The sequence below is a fragment of the Lepidochelys olivacea genome (assembly GCF_965140295.1).
Source record: "Lepidochelys olivacea isolate rLepOli2 genome assembly, chromosome: 8".
Classification (NCBI taxonomy): domain Eukaryota; kingdom Metazoa; phylum Chordata; order Testudines; family Cheloniidae; genus Lepidochelys; species Lepidochelys olivacea.
Window position 1 is genome coordinate 52,538,091 of NC_140418.1, and position 18,458 is coordinate 52,556,548.

At 49.6% G+C, this 18,458-nt stretch overlaps 2 protein-coding genes across 9 annotated transcripts in view; one reads left to right on the top strand and one right to left on the bottom strand.

Moving 5' to 3' along the window:
- FAM163A (family with sequence similarity 163 member A) overlaps nucleotides 1-17,453 on the top strand; it is a 100,768-nt gene extending 83,315 nt beyond the window's left edge. For 2 of the 4 annotated variants that reach the window (XM_084636695.1, XM_084636693.1), the window contains exons 2-5: nucleotides 8,975-9,065; nucleotides 11,524-11,546; nucleotides 12,612-12,726; nucleotides 14,316-17,453. In XM_084636695.1, coding sequence (XP_084492821.1) covers nucleotides 12,634-12,726; nucleotides 14,316-14,717 — 495 coding nt within the window. In that variant the 5' untranslated portion in view covers nucleotides 8,975-9,065; nucleotides 11,524-11,546; nucleotides 12,612-12,633 and the 3' untranslated portion in view covers nucleotides 14,718-17,453. Of the gene's footprint in view, nucleotides 1-1,687; nucleotides 1,899-8,974; nucleotides 9,066-11,523; nucleotides 11,547-12,611; nucleotides 12,727-14,315 lie in introns of all 4 variants that reach the window. The other 2 variants (XM_084636694.1, XM_084636692.1) reach the window with 2 other exon arrangements.
- Nucleotides 17,454-17,550: 97 nt separating this feature from the next.
- Nucleotides 17,551-18,458, bottom strand: part of LOC311524999 (ADAMTS-like protein 2) — a 44,019-nt gene continuing 43,111 nt past the window's right edge. For all 5 annotated transcript variants that reach the window (XM_084636689.1, XM_084636688.1, XM_084636687.1 and 2 more), the window contains 2 exons: nucleotides 18,307-18,451; nucleotides 17,551-18,219 (listed from right to left, as the gene is read on the bottom strand). In XM_084636689.1, coding sequence (XP_084492815.1) covers nucleotides 18,101-18,219; nucleotides 18,307-18,451 — 264 coding nt within the window. In that variant the 3' untranslated portion in view covers nucleotides 17,551-18,100. The remainder of the gene's footprint in view (nucleotides 18,220-18,306; nucleotides 18,452-18,458) is intronic.

Here is an 18,458-nt window from a genome sequence, read left to right on the forward strand (position 1 = left end):
GAGTGTGTAGATATGTTGTAAGTGTGCAAAGCACTTTGAAATCCTTCAGGGTGAAAACTACAACCCTCTATGGAGGCATCCGAGTTAGAAAGCAGCCAAGAAGGGCCAGGGGGTGAAACCCCCACCCAAAAGGGCACTTTAAGTGTGTCCTCCATGACTTTAACATCACAGATGGGGAGGGATGTGAACTGAGCCCCCAAACCCACTAGTAAATGCTTTTATTTTTCTAGGAAGTTTTAAAGGGCTGGATCCTAGCTCAAATTGGTGTACCTCTAGAAGTCAATGGAGTTATCCTATAGCTGGGGATCTACCCCTTTCCATTTCCATCCCAGTGGCTAGCTCAAGGAGCGAGGAAAGTGTCTCTATGAGCAGAGCCGAAAATAAAACTAGAACACTCTTTATCCCAGCCGAGGCTTCTTTTGTTTTCTGAGAGCAGCCCCGTTTATGGTGCTCTGGCCTGACCGCATTTCCATTACAAACCCCTCGGTTCAGAAACTCCGAGAGTCTCTCTTAATAAACAAACCAATCAATTAACTTGGGGGTGCCTGTTAGTACATGGTGTCTCGGGCGAAGAGTGGAGTGGCAGGAAATCCATTTGTCTATTTTAAATTGCAACAGGGGAGTCGCCTCCATTTTCTAACTGAGTCAAAAGGAAAAAAATGTTTCTTGTCTTGGGCACTCCGGTATTCTTCGTTATTTAAAAAAACCAGTAAAGAGACACTGCCAAGAATTAGCTTCCCAAAAAGTCTTCACCTGTGTTACTAACAACATCTTTAGGGTATTAACACTGACTTTTAAAGGACGAGAGTCCAGTTCAGTGCTCCATCATTTCAGGCTTCACTTGGATCTTAGATTCATAGATACTAAGGTCAGAAGGGACCATTATGATCATCTAGTCCGACCCCCTGCACAACGCAGGCCACAGAATCTCACCCACCCACTCCTGCAATAAACCTCTCACCTATGTCTGAGTTATTGAAGTCCTCAGATGGTGGTTTAAAGACTTCAAGAAGCAGAGAATCCTCCAGCAAACGACCCATGCCCCATGCTACAGAGGAAGATGAAAAACCTCCAGGGCCTCTTCCAATCTGCCCTGGAGGAAAATTCCTTCCCGACCCTAAATATGGCGATCAGCTGAACCCTGAGCATATGGGCAAGATTCACCAGCCAGATACCCAGGAAAGAATTTTCTGTAGTAACTCAGATCCCACCCCATCTAACATCCCATCACAGGCCATTGGGCCTATCTACCATGAATATTTAAAGATCAATTAATTACCAAAATCATGTTATCCCATCATATGCTTGACCGTGTGCCTTTAAAATAATATGGAGCTTCCATGGATGACCAAAACATAGGCTAGCATTCCAGGGCATTCTGGGGAAAAATCCCAATTGAAGAGGGGTATAATTGGGGCAGTTCTCTTTTAAGGTCAGTGATTAGTGTGCTAGCCTTGGACTCGGGAGAGTCTCTGCTCCACCACAACTTTCCTGTGTGACCTTGGGCAAGTCCCTTAATCTCAGTTGCACCTCTGTACAATGGGATAGTAGCACTGCCTTGCCTCCCAGGGGTGTTGTGAGGATCACCACATTACAGACTGTGAGGTGCGCAGGGGCTGTGGTGATGGGCGCCAGATAAGTACCTGGGATAGGTGTGTTTTTTGTTTTTTGGTTTTTTTTACACCAGTGTAAGTCCAGAATCCATCCACAGAAGCCAGTGGAGTTATGCCAGCCTTGTACCAGTGGAATGCAGAGCAGAATTTGGCTGACGCATCCAGTCTCTTCTGCCGCGGTATGAAAGCTCCCATCAAAGTGACCCACGGCACTGAATAAAGTGGTGAAGAGGTTTGGGTTGTTGCTGCCACTACCTCACAAGCAGTGGAGAGTGTCTTTGCCAGGTGAGAACCACTTCTGATGAATAAGCAGCCGTTTACTCAGCTCTGGGACGTGCCAGCTTCTGCCAGTGTGTCCTACGGCACAGGGTCCCCGGCAGAGGGAAGTCTGCCTGGGGCAGGGGAAGCACAGGCTCTCTCACCCTACTGTGAGTGGCTCAGAGTCAGTCAATGCAACCCCATAAGAAGATGGCACTAGGCGGGGGTTGGAGGGGGTGGAGTGGAGAGTGGCCAGGGCATCTTGAGTGCTAGTGGGTAGCCTCCACTGACACAGCCCTATAGAGTCCTGGGCACAAGCTCGTGCTATTGCCACACAGTGGAACACCCAAGCAGGGTAACACTGTGCCAGTCTGATGAATCAGAACTGTAGATTTCTATTGCTTCTGAGGGGCAGCGTACTAGGCAAATTGCCCTAAGTGAATCCACCCTCTGTGTGCTGTGTCTCAACAGCAGAGCTCTCTGGGCTCGCTGGCAGTTGGGAAGAGTTGGCCTGCAGCATTGTTTTAAGTGCTGTTTACAGCCTGGCTCATTCTAGCTATTTAGTAATGCTTGGTTTGTCACTGCGCTTCTGGAGCTTTTAACTGCTGTGTGCACGGAACAGGGAGCATCCAACAGAGTTTAAGTAATCAGTGCTGGGGTGCATGGCGCACTCTGGGGAATCCAGCCCTGTGCAGATGGCCTCCACACAGTCTGCACCACTTAGGTCCCAGCCCCCATCTTACAGTAGGACTCAGGGCGGGGGGGGGTGTGCTGGGTTCCTGCCAAGGAGGGAATATTGCCCTCTGTGTGTGCTTGTCCGTTCTCTCTCTTTCTCTCTCTGATGTGCATGCTCTGCATAGCACGAATGCAGCAATTTTTCAATTCTTATTGCACGTCACCACTTGCGGCAGGCTGCCGTAGCACCGCTCCATCCTGGGACCTTCCCCGGCACTCATGCTAACACGGGAATTGAAAGGGATGCTTTGCCTATGGAACTTGGTCTGCATCCAGAGGCTCTCCTCTCCTCTGTGCCTCAATGTCTTATCCGTAAGATAGGCATAGTACTACTTTTCTCCCCCTCTGTCTGCTCTAGTACATTGTAAGGTCTTCAGGCCAGGAATGGTCTCCTACTCTGTTTGCAGTGCTTAGCACAATGGGGCAGTTATCTTGGTTGGGGCCTTTACAAACTGTTGTCATACAAATAATTAATGGGCCTGCCAATACCAAGCTGTGGGGGTTGCATAAGAACAGAGGTAGAGAGCAAGCCAGCCGTGGCAATGATTTTTGTTTTGCATGCTGTGGCTCAGTGAAGTTCAGTCTACGCCATAAGCAGCAGGCCTAGACCAACGCTCAGTGGAGGCTCTAAGGCAGGAGTAGGCAATCTATGGCACGCGTGCCAAAGGCGGCACGCGAGCTGATTTTCAGTGGCACTCACACTGCCCGGGTCCTGGCCACCGGTCCGGGGGGCTCTGCGTTTTAATTTAATTTTAAATGAAGCTTCTTAAACATTTTTAAAACCTTATTTACTTTACAACAATAGCTTAGTTATATATTAAAGACTTATAGAAAGAGACCTTCTAAAAACGTTAACATGTATTACTGGCACGCGAAACCTTAAATTAGAGCGAATGAACGAAGACTCGGCACACCACTTCTGAAAGGTTGCCAACCCCTGCTCTAAGGGAATCCTAGCTTGCAGAAAACAATGAATTTCCTTGCACTGTTTGTAGGTGAATCGATTCTTGTTCATTTGTCAAACACAGACTAAAGGCTCTAATGGAAAAATAATTTAGTGTGAATTCAACTGGAGGCAGCAAATAATTGACCACAGACTTAACAGGCCAGATTCTGCTGTGAGTCACGCTCCTGTCAATGGACGAAAGTCAGACCGACTGACTGTAAGCAGATGCAGCGCCATCTGCGTCAGTGGACTTGTCCCCACTTGCACCCGCTCTGAATGAGGCCCAGTGAGCAGGCACGGTGGAGGGAAGAATCTGGCTCCTTATTTATATTTGGAGAAATACATTCAATCAGATTCTCCTCTCAGCTCTGCTGGTGGAACCTCAGAGTCCAGTGGAGCTGGGCCAGCATGACTAAGCCACGAACTCATCTCTCTGACTCCAAAGCGATTTCCCCTAAAACATGAAGCACCAGGAAAAGACGGAGGCTGGGTGGTTTGAATATAACCGGAGGTAACGTTAAGTACTAATGCAGAGGCGTTTTTCCTGCCAGCCAAGTGGCGTGCGTTTCAGAGCACACCTGTTTGCTGCACTCTAATGCAAGAGTGGCCAGAGATCAGGCACAGACGCATGTTCTCTACTGTAAGTGGTAGCAAGTGTCAACCTCCATATGCATCTGCTGTCTTCCTTACAAGAGCACTGAGTTGGAGGGGTGGGGGCATGGATGGAGAACGGTTGTATTTTAGACATGGGTTGGATCATTAGTACAAGGATTGCTGAATAGACCCAGAGCTGTGTGTCATACGCCCTATATTGCTGGCAGAAGGAGATTCCCCTCTTCCTCCTGCTCCAAAAGCACAGGACTCTCACTGGAGCATCTGCATTCTAGCTTCACAGCTGATTTGGGGTTCCCTGTGGCTGCGGTGTGCAACATATAGACAACTGTAAAGTCCCAGATAGCCATCAAAATGTTAGCAAAGCTAAGAGTTGATGACATGCTCCAGGCCCCTCAGCCAGTCACTGATCGAGGCAGGGTTAAAACAGGGCTTCCTGACTCCCCAGTGTCATGCTTATTCCTCTCGCTGGGGCCTGCTGCCTCCTCTGAATGGCTGAGAGCTGAACATGTAGCAGGTGTTTGAACGTGGAGCATTATGGCCCTAAGTCTCTCCTTGTCTAGTTCCAGCCAAAATAGCCTGCTCCCCCCAGGTTGGGGAGAAGGGTGGAGCCATTCGGATAACCACTCTGAGTGCAGGAGAAATGAAAAGGCTGGTTGCAGCCCAAGCCAGGGGTACGCTTGGTGCCAGCCAGCCATGTCGTCTCTGCACAGCCAAAAAGTAAACCGCAAACGAGGCCAGCGTGGAGCGTGAACGTGCCCAGCTGGGACTGCCACTCCATCTGCAGCACGCGCCACGTGCCCGGAGCTTTGCTGGGGCTTGGCAAGGAGGGGGATCCATTAGCGGGAGAGTCCACGCAGCCCAATTCATAATAGCGTGACTTGGCTCCCTGCTGCCTATGCAACTTAGCTGCGGCTTTGCTTTTCCTGCCGTAATTTTCCTCTGTTTAAACTACCAAACTGAGCATGATTAAGCTCAGCACAGATAAATCTTCCTGTCCTTCCTTCAGCCCTCACAGAATCACCTCTTTTCCCTTCTGTCTCCATCACCTTTGCATTTGGCCTGTGCTGTAGCTGTTTTTCCCCTTTCTTGCTCTTTATGCTTCTCTCCCCCATAGCAGTAAACTCTGGTAATGGTTGACTTTTTTTTTTTAAATATATACACATACACCAGACAGAAATTCTTCCTCCTCCCTTCAAATCACTGACCAGGGATGCTTATTCACAGGGGGCAAGGGACCCTATCTCCAGGGCCACTACTTCCTGCCCCCCCATTCCACACATAAGCCATTAATAAGGACAGCACTCCGCTCCAGCAGCATGACTCACTCACAGGTCACCTCTGCCCCAGAGCAGTGGGATAAGGATAGAACCTGGTTGTGTGATATGTGGGGTCCGGTTTCCCGGCAGGAGCAGCCTCTGGTGTGCCGAGAGCTAATTAGGAGACTTCTCTTGCTCTTGGGAGGTGTGGTGCCAAGGTAACCAAGGGGTGCACACCAGAGCCGATGATGGTGATGAAGCTGGGACCAGTAAAATGGGAGGACAGGAGGAGGTGTCAGCCAACCTCCTGCAGCTGGTATAAGGGCTTGCCGGCAGCATGCCACTAACCATAACCCAGCGATGCTGATGTGGGAATCCCAGGGCAGTTTGGACACTGGAGTAGGTGTCAAATGTTGGGCAGGGCCAGGAGAAGGGCCCCAGTCCCTACCCCAGAGTCTGAGCAGGGTAGGGGCTCACCATATGCTCTAGAATGTGTGATTTCCTGTGAGCACCTGCAGGGGAATGTTGTCATGCTTCCTGCACCCAAGGTCTCTGTGCTCTGTAATAGGCAGGTGGCTCTGGGCTGTCCCACACCGCCCAGAAGAATTGCTTGTCCCTCCTGGTGAAGGCAGTTCAGGTCTGGCTGTCCAAGTGAAGCCTTCGGGGTGTGGGTATCTGGTTCAGGCAATGTACAAACCGCAGCACCATTACCCAGCTCTGCTGGCGCACAACAGTGTGCTCCACTAGCCGAGCTGAAATACCTGGCCAAAGGAGAAGGTGTGGTGGAGCGAGCTGTTGGTCTCGATTTTGTTGAGTAGCTTCCACAGCCCACTTGCCATGGGGAGGGCTTTCTGAAAGCTCCGTGTACGCAGCCTGGTGCCTCTCTAATGAACATCATCCTCTTTAATTTTGCCTAAGAACCTGGATCCACCTTGTTGGGAGTTTTTGTGCTTGTGAAACTACTCATCCTCGACGTGAGCCAGGCACAGTGCCAGCAACGCACAAGCTTCCACCCATATCCACAGCCGTGCCAGGGCACCCCAGCCCAGCTAGCTCAGTCCTCATCCCTCGATAGCTCTGCTGTTGTGCTCACTGTATCAAATAGCAGCTGGAGAACGGCAGAGAGAGAATAAGATGATGGGGGCACTGTATATTTTTGTGAGATTGCAGAAAACTAGCTAGTCTTTCCTCAGACAATCAGTGCATAACATAAACCTGACGTGCGCCTCCTGCATTCCATTCCAGATCATTGTTTGTGCCAGATCATGTGGTGACTTTTTTGCCTATGAGAGACAAAGACCATCTTCCTTGTCCATGCACTGTCATTGAATTTAGTGTTCTAAAATAGCTAGTGGACTAGCAGTGCTGTATGAAATGACACACTCCCTGTGAAAGGACTGTGTGAACATTGCATACCCTAGACCTGTCTGGCCCTGCTAGGTGCACAAAGTACAGCCAGTGTCACTTCATGTTAACTCCTTGTAAAGGCTGCGTTACTTCACTGGGACTGCCTGAGGAGTAGGCTAAAGCCGAAGTTGCTCTTTGGATGTGGAACATTAAGCCCTGCCAATGAGGACCTATCATGGAATCATAACAACTAGCGATGGAAAGATCACCAAACAGGTTAAGCTGGGTGTGAAATGTTTTTCCCGTCCCAGGAGAGTTTCTGAAACTTAAAGTCCTGTCCTAACCTTGGATGAAAAAATGTGGGATTGGGTCAATGGACATGTTTCATTTTGATTGTGACCTTTTGTAGGTATAAATTGACTGAAAATTTTTGAACAACAAAACTTTACATTTAGAAAAGTTTGAAACTTTATACGCACACGTGGACACACACACACACGTGTGTATGTCTGTATGTACGTAAATATAAAAATACTGGAGATTTGTTGAAACCAACACTTCCCTGCCAAAAGTTTCGGTTTAGACAAATCAACACTTTCTGATGGAAAAACAATTAGTGGGAGAATTCCATGCTGTGGCCAGGGCAGGACTGCTTCCTGCAGTATATTTGCCAATGCTTTGACCAGTCCACTTTTAAGTAACTGAACACTGGGGATTCTGCCAGTGCTCCTTGGAGACCATTCCACGGTCTACTATTTCTGCCTGTTAGAATATCTTCTTGAAGTTGAGCTCAGAGCTCTTTTTGTTTAACTTCATTCCATGTTCAGTTAATCCAAGGGGTTTCATTAACTATCTTCCTACCATTCTTGTTGTTTGTAGCCCTCGAATACTTTATAAGGGTTTGGAGTATCATACTGTACGTTCCCCACCATCATTGTGAAGCCAGGCTATGTGCACTTGGTTCTTCAAATCAATTCCCCACACATCCTCCCAACCCTGCATTAATTTTTCATGTCCCTCTCTCCGAATTTCCAGTTTGGTGTGATCCAATGGGAAAGACGAAAGGCTCTTTAGAAGAGTCATCCCTGGCATAGATAATTTAGCAGTATCCAGAGTGGCACAGTACTTCTACACACGCGCGTGCTGTGAAACATCTGCCTTATCCATGTGAACCCATCAGGCATGTGGCAGGCTAACAGGCACCTGCTTGGCACCATCATCCTACAGCCGTGCCCTGCAGTTCCACTGCCGAGATGCAGACTACATTGCCTGTGTGCATGTTACCCTGGGGTGGGACATGCAGAGATATGGTGAGTGAGGCGTTAAAAGGGAAAATAGGCCTTTGTTTTCCACTGCAACTCTCCTGGCACTGTGGAGAACCTGGAAGGGCCCAGTTGGTTCTGGTCCACATCCATGCACTGCTTAGCAGTGCTTGAGTTAAGGAGCCAATTAGACACTTTTCTTATCCAGGCTGCCACCTCGCTTGATCAATTTCACGAGTTAATTAATATCTCTTGAGGGCTTAATTAGATTGGATTGGCTGGAAATGGACTGGGGCACAGGTCCCTCTCAATGAGCATGCTCCTGAGGGGGCTGTGACTCAAAAGGAGATGGAGATTGTTAATTAAATGTGATCACGCCAGCTGCAGCCAGTGTTTTCCCCAGTTACAGAATCAGTGCTGCCCTGGGGAAAAGTGAAACTGACAGACACTGAGCGGGGATGTCTCAGGTGGACAGGCTGCCTGGAAACTGGGTCCATTGGCCTAGGGCCTTACGGTGGGTGGGCTTTCCATCTTCCTTTTGAAGCAGCAAGGACTGGGTCACTGTAGGAGGCAGGTAAGGCAAATCCTTTGTTCCAGCAGGGGCTGGGAACAGCATTATAGTGGGAACTAGTCAAAGTTCCTCAGAGAGATGGGATCTAGGGACTAGGACTCTGGGGGCCTGGGCTCTGTTCCTAGCTCTGACACATGACTGATGTGTGATCACTTCGTCTCTCTCTCTTCTCACACCCTGTGTCCGTCTTTAGTCAGATGGTGAGCTCTGCGGGACAGGCGCTATCTCTTTCTGTGTGTACTTACGTATGTACGTACAGGGCCGAGCACAGTGGAGTCCTGATCTCATCTGTGGTTGACAAGTGCTGCTGTAATATAAGTAAATGATTGTACTGCTTCCGATGTTTTCCTCTCCGATTTCTCCCCCTCAAGGACAACCCACGTAATGCTGTGTGGAACTTCCTGCTCCAGTCGTCTCCTCTCAGGCCCATGTGACTGTGGCATCATTTCAGCCATTTTCATTGTAAGTGTCCAGCCAAGCTACCCATGACAACCCACTTGTTCAAGGTTAGACATCTGGGTAGGTGTTGAGAAAACCCCCATCTGAGCCCTGTGGGGAAGAGAAGACATGCTCCTCGTGCACTGATAGTCTGTTTGTTGTAGTGTGGTGACTGCGGATTTACACTACATGGGACAATATACCAAGTACACAGGAGGCTGATCTGGGGGCTAAGGCACTCGACTGGGATTCAGGAGAGCTGGGTTTGATTCCTGGCTCTGCTACAGACTGCCTGTGTGACCTTGGGCCAGTCACTTTGGACTCTTCTTCCCTGCAGAGTTAACTCAAGTTACAACTTCAGTGATGCCCCAAACTGCAGTCCTGCCCCCCCCCCAAACCCTTCACTTGAGCGCAGTGGTGCTTTTAACTCCAGTTTGCCGGCCCACCAAGTGGGATAGGCTAGCTCAAGTCAGCCCAACTCATCAGCTGCTAACATGGCCGCTCTGTGTGCAGCTGGAATGTGTGACAGGCTGGCTGCTCGCACTCAAGCTCAGCTCACTTGAGTGTAGTTAACTTTGCAGTGAAGCCACAACCTTTGAGGTAGGAGCTGTCCCTATACGGCATCTAGCAAAGTGGGGCCCTGCCGCTGGTTGGAGCTTTTAGAGGGTGCATCTACTGGCTGTGGAAGCAAGCCTCCCAGTCAGGATCGAGAGAAACTTGGGCTAGTGGGCCTCGTGCCAGCACTCTAAAAATAGCTGTGTAGACTGCGTGGAAGTTGTGGCTCAGACTCGAAAGCCCACCCCCATTCGTAGGCTCCAGAGCCCAAGTCACAATCTCTGCCCATCCTGTTGTGGAGCAGGAGCGTGAATCCCGCTAGCCTGAGTCTGTTGAGCCAGGCTAAGAGGCTCGCTGCCACGGGCAGAGTAGACCTCCCCGAAGTGCTGCTGTAACAATAATACATAAACAGTTTGTGTGGGCCAGTTTTGAGGCTAGCCAATAGCATGCAGTGCAGTCAGTTGTAAAGATTGTAAGACTAAATAATACTTAACAAAGCTGTGCTTTTCCCCCAAGAAGCAACATTGAATTATTTGCAACCTCATGATAGCCACCGTGTCCTTAAAAGGTTGCCCTCTTGGGGGGCCGGGAGGGAAGAAGGTAATGTTTTTTGTAATCCTGGAGGCCAAATGCCTCTAACAACAATGCTAAAAGCCCCATTTTGTGCCCAGGGCTCCTGCTGACTTCAGTAGAGCCATTCACATGCAGTCTAGGGATGTGTTTGGCTCCAAGACTCCACTCGGCAAATCATGCCTTGCTTGCTGATTTCCTTGGAGTGGTTGGTCTTCTGCAAACATCCACTTCTCTATGCTTCTAACTAAAAAATGACAAAAGTGGCAAAGCAGCTAGCGGGCAGGGCGGGGGAACTGGCTCTGCTGGTGACTTGCTATGTGTGACTCTGAGCCTGTCCCCCATCGGTACCATGGGGAGTCTTAATACCTGCTTCCTAGAGGTGCTGCTTGGCTGAATTAATCTGACCTGCTGAGGCACTTTGAGAGCCAGAGGCTGCAGCACTGTCAGTTGCACCATGGCAGCCATTGTGCGGGAGTGGCAGTGAGACCGACTGAGCAGCAAGGCTGTTCACTAGTGCCTTGGGAGCACTGTGCACCAGGTTGCATGGCTGGGCTGAGGGAGGTGGGTGGGCACTGCCAGACCCACTGGGGCAGGACTGCCTGCACTTACATCATATGCCCAGCAATGTACTGAAATGTGCACTGCTCACGTGTGCTGAGCCAGATCCTGGCCCTTGTGTGCAGCCCAGATAGGCCAAAGGGAAGGAGGGGGAAGGTCCCATGAAGCGGAAGGAAGGGGAATTCTCTCCTCAAGGCATGGAGCAGCAACAGAGCCATCAGGCTTTCAGCAGCCCCTGCAGCTGCCCTCGCCCTCAGCCCCCTGTGGGGTTTGGGGAAGGATTGACCAGCCTTGCCCACACAGAGGTGAAGGGGGAGCCCATGTGGAGAACCAGAGCGCGTGTCTGTGTGGTGTGCTGCCGCCACGGCCATCACAGAGTAATCTGATGGGCAACAGAAGTGCAGCAAACAGCCACGGGGTTTTTTTGCCCTTGTGAATTATTGCAGAGCAAACGTTACGCAATGCGCACAGCTCAGCTCGCGTAGATCCTGGTTCCTTGGACTCTGCAGCATAGCACCATCACTGACCATTCATTCTTAGACCCAGCAATGGGATTAAGTTAATGAGGGGGCCTGATTCTCAGAGGCGCTTAGCACCTCCAGTTACCACTGACTTCAACTGGAGTTGTTGGTGCTCCTCACCTCTAGAAATCAGACCCAAAACGCCCAACACTTGACTGTCCAGGTTTGAACCACTGCCCCCTAATGGCTATTCAGAAATATTGCATAATAAATGAACATGGTCTAATCTCTCTCTCTCTCTCTCTCTCTCCCCCCACCCCCCCCATCCCTTGCAGGTCCAGCGCACCCTTCAGTGAACGTAAGTACTCTCTGTTAACTCTTTCAACCCTGTCACCCACTTCATGCCCTCTTTGCACTGACTTCCCTTCTGTATGGCACTTTTAATGCTGGAAGGTGCTGGGCTATTGCAGTGAGGCTGAGGGCTTCCCCCAGGCCTGCTGATGCCTTGGAGCCTGCTGTGCTCTGGAGTTTGGGCTTGCAAAGGCTCCGTGACCAAGTCAGGCTGTACCTTTAGACGTTCCCTGCTGGAGCTCTGGGTTCTAATCTAGCATCATGCTCCTCAGATCACAAGTGAAGCTCAGTTTGGAGGGATCTTTGTCCTTAGTCCTTATCAGAAATTTTTCATGCAGCTGAGCTTCAGAAGTAGCCTTTGGTCAAGAGCCACCTGCAGTTGGACAAGACTGGTCACACTGCACGGGGACCTGCTTTCTGAGGGTCAGCCCTGTATTTTTCAGCTGGAAACTTTCTTACCAACTAGAGGCAGCAGGCAGTAGCTTGAGCCTGCCCTCCCCTGGGTATATGGAAGAGCTGCCCATGTAGTTGTAGGAGCATCACCAAAAATCTACTCCCATCCAAGCTTAACTATAGTCTCCTAGCTTGTGTGCTGTTGAATTATTACCACCTGTGACTATGTTGGGAAGCATGGAGCCTTGACTTGCAGAGTGCCCTTGGGCAAATCCGCCCAGCTCAGTTCCACCAGTGGGCTGCAAGGGTTAATTAGTGTTCCTTAAGCACTTTGAGACACCTGTGTGAAAAGGGATATGTGTGCAAGGTACAAGAGAACGGACTTCTGCTACCCTCCTCGCTTAGTCCTGGAGAGTTGCATTTCATTGGTCACAGTGCTCTTCTCCACCCTTCTGTTTTTCAGGCATTTATTTGACTAACGCCATTCATTCTCCCACATGCACAGGGAACTCCCTGGGCTTGATTCTGCAGCCACTGAGCTACCCACATTTAAAGGCAGCGGTAGCTGTACGGATGCAGCAGTAGCAGAATCAGATCCCCTAACTCGAACCACAGTAACTGACCATTGCTCTTAGCTCCCTTGAATTTAACCCACTCCTTTCCTTGCGCTGCCTTTCAGAGTTTGATGGAGAATCGGTCGGATGACAGCTGGAACTGTTGTTATCACCGGTGGAATACTAGCGACCGTGATCCTACTGTGTATTATTGCGGTGCTCTGTTATTGTAGGCTACAGGTATGTAACTACACTTCTGGGGTACGGTACCTGTGCTTTGTACTCACCTGGACAATGCAGCTGAGTTTCAGGAATGCTGCTGTGCATTGCTTTATACCCCATTGCAGCAGGACACTGGGTGTTGTGATTGTTAGATCTTTGCTATGCTCCCCCTTTCCTAGGGAGCTCCATAGAGTGAGGGCTTATTTTTGTTTTCCTTTTTCCTGGTGCTGGATGCAAATCCTGGGGGTTGAGGGTTTGTAGAACTCAAAATTAGTTGGAGAGGTTGGCTGGTTTCGCAGTTCCCCCTGTAAAGTAAACCACTGGGTTTTTTTTTCCTAAGGAGATTAGCTAGAAAACCCTTTTTATACATTGAAGTGAAGTCGGTGCTAGGGGTAGAGGCAGAGTTCCCCACCATGCCCAAGCTAGGCTGCCTCAAATTTTCTGGACTAGATTTTCAGTTCCACCTGCGATACTTTGCACCATGTGCATGGCACATAGTGTCTGAATTCTCACTATAGTGGCCAGCAGAGACCACCTTTGGCAGAGGCGGTCTCCGTACTGCTGTAAAACCTCTGAAGCTGGCTCCTGTGCCAGCCACCTCTTCCCAAAGCAGAGGGTGTGCTGAGGAGAGAGGGGGATGTGTGTTGGGGCGAGGCGGAGCTCTGCTACGCTACTCTGATCACTGCTGACATAAGGTTCCTGTGACCGTGTACCAGACCCTTTGAGGCCCCCTGCTGGAGGCATCATGGTCCTACCACACCCCCGCCCCAGGGAAGGAGCAGAGAAGTTGGCTCCTCCAGGCCTGCCTAGAGAGGCTTTCATATGAGGCGAGATTAATAAGACTGGGACTTTTCTGCTTGCAAAAGAGATGACTAACGGGGATATGAAAGAGGTCTATAAAATCATGATTGGTGTGGAGAAAGTAAATAAGGAAGTGTTATTTACTCCTCCTCATAACACAAACACTAGGGGTCACCAAATCAAACTAATAGGCAGCAGGTTTAAAAACAAAAGGAAATATTTCTTCACACAATGCACAGTCAACCTGTGGAACTCCTTGTCAGGGGATGTTGTGAAGGCCAAGACTATAACAGGGTTCAAAAAAGAACTAGGTAAATTCATGGAGGAAAGGTCCATCAGTGGCTATTAGCCAGGATGAGCAAGGATGATGTCCCGAGTCTCTGTTCGCCAAAAGCTGGGAATGGGCGACCGGGGATGGATCACTTGATGATTACCTGTTCTGTTCATTCCCTCTGGGGCACCTAGTATTGGTCACTGTCGGAAGACAGGATATTAGGCTAGATGGACCTTTGGTCTGACCCAGTATGGCCATTCTTATGTTCTTAAGCTCTTTGCATCTCCTCTCGAATGGTTCTATGTGCAATTCCCGGTAGTTGACCATTATCCTTCAGCCCCTACTGAAGGACTTTCATGGATGAAGAAACATTGTGGGGAGGGGAGTGAGAATGACCGTGAATCCTAAAAATGTCTTCAAAAGTAGCCTGTGTTCAAGACCATGTGTATGACCCTCTACGGGCCTTTGTGCACAAGCATAGCTGCATGGTATGCTATCCTCTTACTAACCAAAGCCTTTTCCTTGTGCATAGTATTATTGCTGCAAGAAAGATGAATCTGCTGAGGAAGAAGAGGAGGAGGAGGAGGAGGAGGAGGAGCCTGACCTTCCCACTCGCTCATACCTTACAACCTGCAATGCCTGCAACTCTCGCATCGTGGACGGGCAGGGCAGCCCAGCACCACCACCCCACGAATTTAACCAGCAGGGTGCTCGGAACTACTGCCCTACCTGTTCCCCCTACAGCTCGCCCTTTTACATACGGACCGGTGACATGGTGCGGAATGGTGGTGAGAGGATCACCTACATGCCTGCGTGCTACAAGGAAATGGGGCCACCCATCAGAATGGCAACCCTCCAGAGTTACCCGATGACCCGCCATGGCATCGTCCATGAGACCTTTCCAAACCCGAGGGCTATTAGTACAGATGTGTAATCAGCATTGTCACTATCTCACAGGGTGCGCCAATGAGATGGCCATTGCGGGGTGGAGGCTCCATTTATTTCAGTGGGGTTTCTTGCAAAGGAGAGGAACCCTTGAACGAACATGAACAGCTAAGTCAGAGACCCAGCGTGGTCCTGAAGTTGATCTGTCCAGATCATTGTAAGCTTTCGTGGGACATTTGAATGAAGAGCTTGAACGTGATTTCTGAACCTATCACAAGTGTAATTATTATTCCACTGTATCTACGGAAGGGATTTGTCTAACGAGGGCTATGTACAGTACGAACTAACTTAGTTATCAAGACCCTTGTGACTCTCCTTACTCCCTTGAGTCCTTAATGAGGTCTTTGGTGTCTACACTAAGCAAATCCTACTTGTCACTTTCCAAGGCAATACCACTGGCCTCCAGTATGGATGAACTGAGCGCATTCAGCAAGAGCAAGACATCATACGGGGAGCTGTCGGCTCCAGCAATGGCTGCGGCATTAGAAAGGAGGAAGAGACAGAGAGGGTGAAGATCCAGCCAGTGTGCCGGGAGTTCTAACACTCTTGCTTGATGAAAGCTAATGGAGAAGCAAATAAACAGTTTGATCATTTTGTTCCCTTCATATCACGTTAGTTGCAATTGAATGCTAGTGTCTGTGTTAGAATGCAAAATAGGATAACCTCTCCCTGGCTACTTTAGATAATTATGAAGGGGAGAAAAGGGGACTAGTGAAATTACTGACATATGCTAACAATGGAGATGATCCTGCTGCTGCCAAAAAAAAAAAAAAAAGCCCTTTAATCTTCACAGGCTTTTTTTAAGAGTGATTTAATTTAGAGGCATAAAAAGCGCAAGGTTTTATTGAAAGAAAAAATTGTACTATTAAAGAATGAAAGCTTTGATCTTCTGCAGTGTGCAAAGCCCTGAAAGGCCCACTGCCATCTTCTGGGAAACTGAGAAATAGTCTGTTTAGGACTAATTCTGCTTACAATAGCAATAGGAATGGAAAAGATCTACTAGATCATGACCTTGGGGTCATGACCACCAGTGGGAGGAATCACACAGACAGGTCTTTAGGGGGCTCATGATTGCCTTTCCTTTCTTTGGGGCTAGATTGGAGGCCCAAGCCTACTTTCTGGGGTAACATGGGGTCACTGCATGAAAAATGTTGACAACCACTGAGCTAGACCATTCAGTCCACCTCTCTGCAAAATGGACATGGAGATTATTTTTTACTCCAATACCAAACTCGGTAAAAATTACTAAAAAGGCGCATCTGTCATTCTGATCCATTTCCATAGCAGCCAGCTGCAGGGTCCCCAACACGTGGTCCCGTGTGTGCAGGTGGAGAATACAAATTGGTTGCAGGTGAACCTATAAAGCTAAGTTCCTGCTGCCACACAAACTTCCTTAGCGATGATCGCTAGAGTATGGTTTAACACACACCCATGCTATTTAGGCAGCATTATTTAGAACTATAAACTGTGATAGAAGAAATAGTCTAACTCCATGAAAGGCATTGGACTGACAGCCTTTATATTCTCTGTTCATCCACAGTCGGGGCATGACATGGTGCTGAGGCACAGCACTGCCCAGAGCTGCAGGCTCCACGTTAGTAGGGGAGACGAGGGTTCAGTCTTCAGGCCCATTCGCTCTTTGGCATCCCTGCTGAGACTGCCAGTGAGGGAGCAGATTAGTGCCAAACGCGATGGTGTTGTGTGTGACACAAGCATCTCTCCATCAGGAACCAACCCGTTTGGTGTAGACGGTTTGAACAGCCATTGGTCGCCTGCTGGTCTGTATTTGAACCAAGGCCTTAAAACTGAAAGACTTCACATCCGGATACTCCCTGGCTCCTAAGCCATCCCATCCTCACTGTGACCCCTAAATAGCATATTCTCCAGTTCTCCCTCAGATGGCAGTTGCCTCTTAAGTGTCCTCTTACGGCCCCTGGGAGAAAAAGCCAGCTAATGTTGGGAGGGCGGTAGTAGCAACGAAGGCCTCTGACCCGAAGTGTTCAATAGCCCATTGCTCCTATTGGCTTCCTATCCCAACCAGCACACTCCCCTGGTGATACAGTGTCTGGCAGGGTTTTCCTTGGTCTAACTCAACAAGTCCTGTCCTTTCATATGCTAGTACCTGCTTTAGCTAGCCCTCCAGCCTGAACTTAACCCCACACGACCTGTGGTGGTCAAAGTGCAGCCCATGAGCTGAACAGAGCACAAAGCTGTGTCTCTTTAATATGAAGGGACAGCCCACGGAGACTAACGGTCCCGGCATGCAATGCTGTCTCTTCCCAGTGAAGGTTGCTGGGATCAAAGTTGTGCATTATATGACAGGCTGTAGGCTCTGTGGGTCACACCTCTGTTAAAAGGGAAGATAGCTGTAGTTTGCTCCATCGTACACACATTAAATGTGACCCTTAGGCTTCTAGCAGGCTGATGTGGCCCTGAGCTAGGCCAAGTGTACCCCAGTATGAGATTGGTAGTATAGCCCAGCTGAAGACCCCCATCACTCATGAAATCCCAAATACATTTTGCATGTGTGCTGGAACATGTGAACAAGTACAAAAGTGAGAGCTACAGAACTCAAGTGGGAGCCCAAAATGTAGCTCCAGCCCTGCTAAGGGGTGAGGGAAGGAACAGGGAAGTCAGACTTTTCTACATGGTGTTCTACATCGTTGTTGCTCAGCTGTGAATACAGAGTGAATGTCAGAAATAAATGAGGACTTTGAACTATAAAGCGGGCTGTCTCTCTTCTTTGATCGGGGCCGGGCAGGTTTTACACGGTGCTGCGCTGGAAGCGGTCTTGGGGCACATGCACCCTCCCATCCATTCCAGCCCTGCCCCCCGTCCAGGCCCGAACACACGTGCAGAAAATACAAATGGATGGGTTATTGCTTTACTGTCAAATGGACTTTTTTGTTTGAAAATTGACCTTCTGGCTGGAGGGTATAGCAGCTGGTCTAGCTGCTGCCGGCTGTGGTACACGCTTGGCCACCTCTTGATGGGACTCCTTGCTCACGTCCCTGAAGCTCTGGGTACACACCCAGCAGGAGTAGGGCCATGAATTAGCAGTGTGGTGGGGAAGAGGAGCAGCTCCTTGGTGATGGATGGCAGGGACCAACCTCCCACACTACCCAGGCTCTGGTTGCTTTGTAGGAATTGCTGGTCTCTCTATAAAATCCTATAGGTGAAGAGGGGACTGTTGTTGCTACGTGTGCCCAAGGAATCCTTCCTAGCTGAGCAGGATGTTCTACAGGGACTGGCTCCGTGACAGAGCACTCCAGGCGGAATGGCTTCTGTCATAGAAAAAGGGTTTATGGTGGAGTCTGTTTCTAAGGGGATCTTGCCCCTTGGTCTTGGAAGGGAAGCGTGGTGTGGCAGCCATCAGGGCGCCTTACTCCTACATGACCGGCAGCAGGCCTTCCTGTAGTACCAATGGGAGCACAGCTTCACCTTCAGCACCAGCATGCAGTTGGCTGTCGTTTTGTCTTCACAGTCTTCATCTGGGGAGCGAAAGCATCCACAGCAGCGGTTAAAGCAAGGGCTTGCCCCCAAGCCTGAACTGCCACCTCAAGAGCGCCCCCCTTTACCTGGTGCCTCCGTGGGGCACACCTGGAGCTGGCACGTCTGCTTGGCATCGGGTTTGGAAGCTGGGTCGCAGCCCTGTCCCAGGGCATCTCCCTGGTAGCACTTCACCTCTCGGAGCCGCAGGCCGGCACCACACGTCTTACTGCACTGTCGG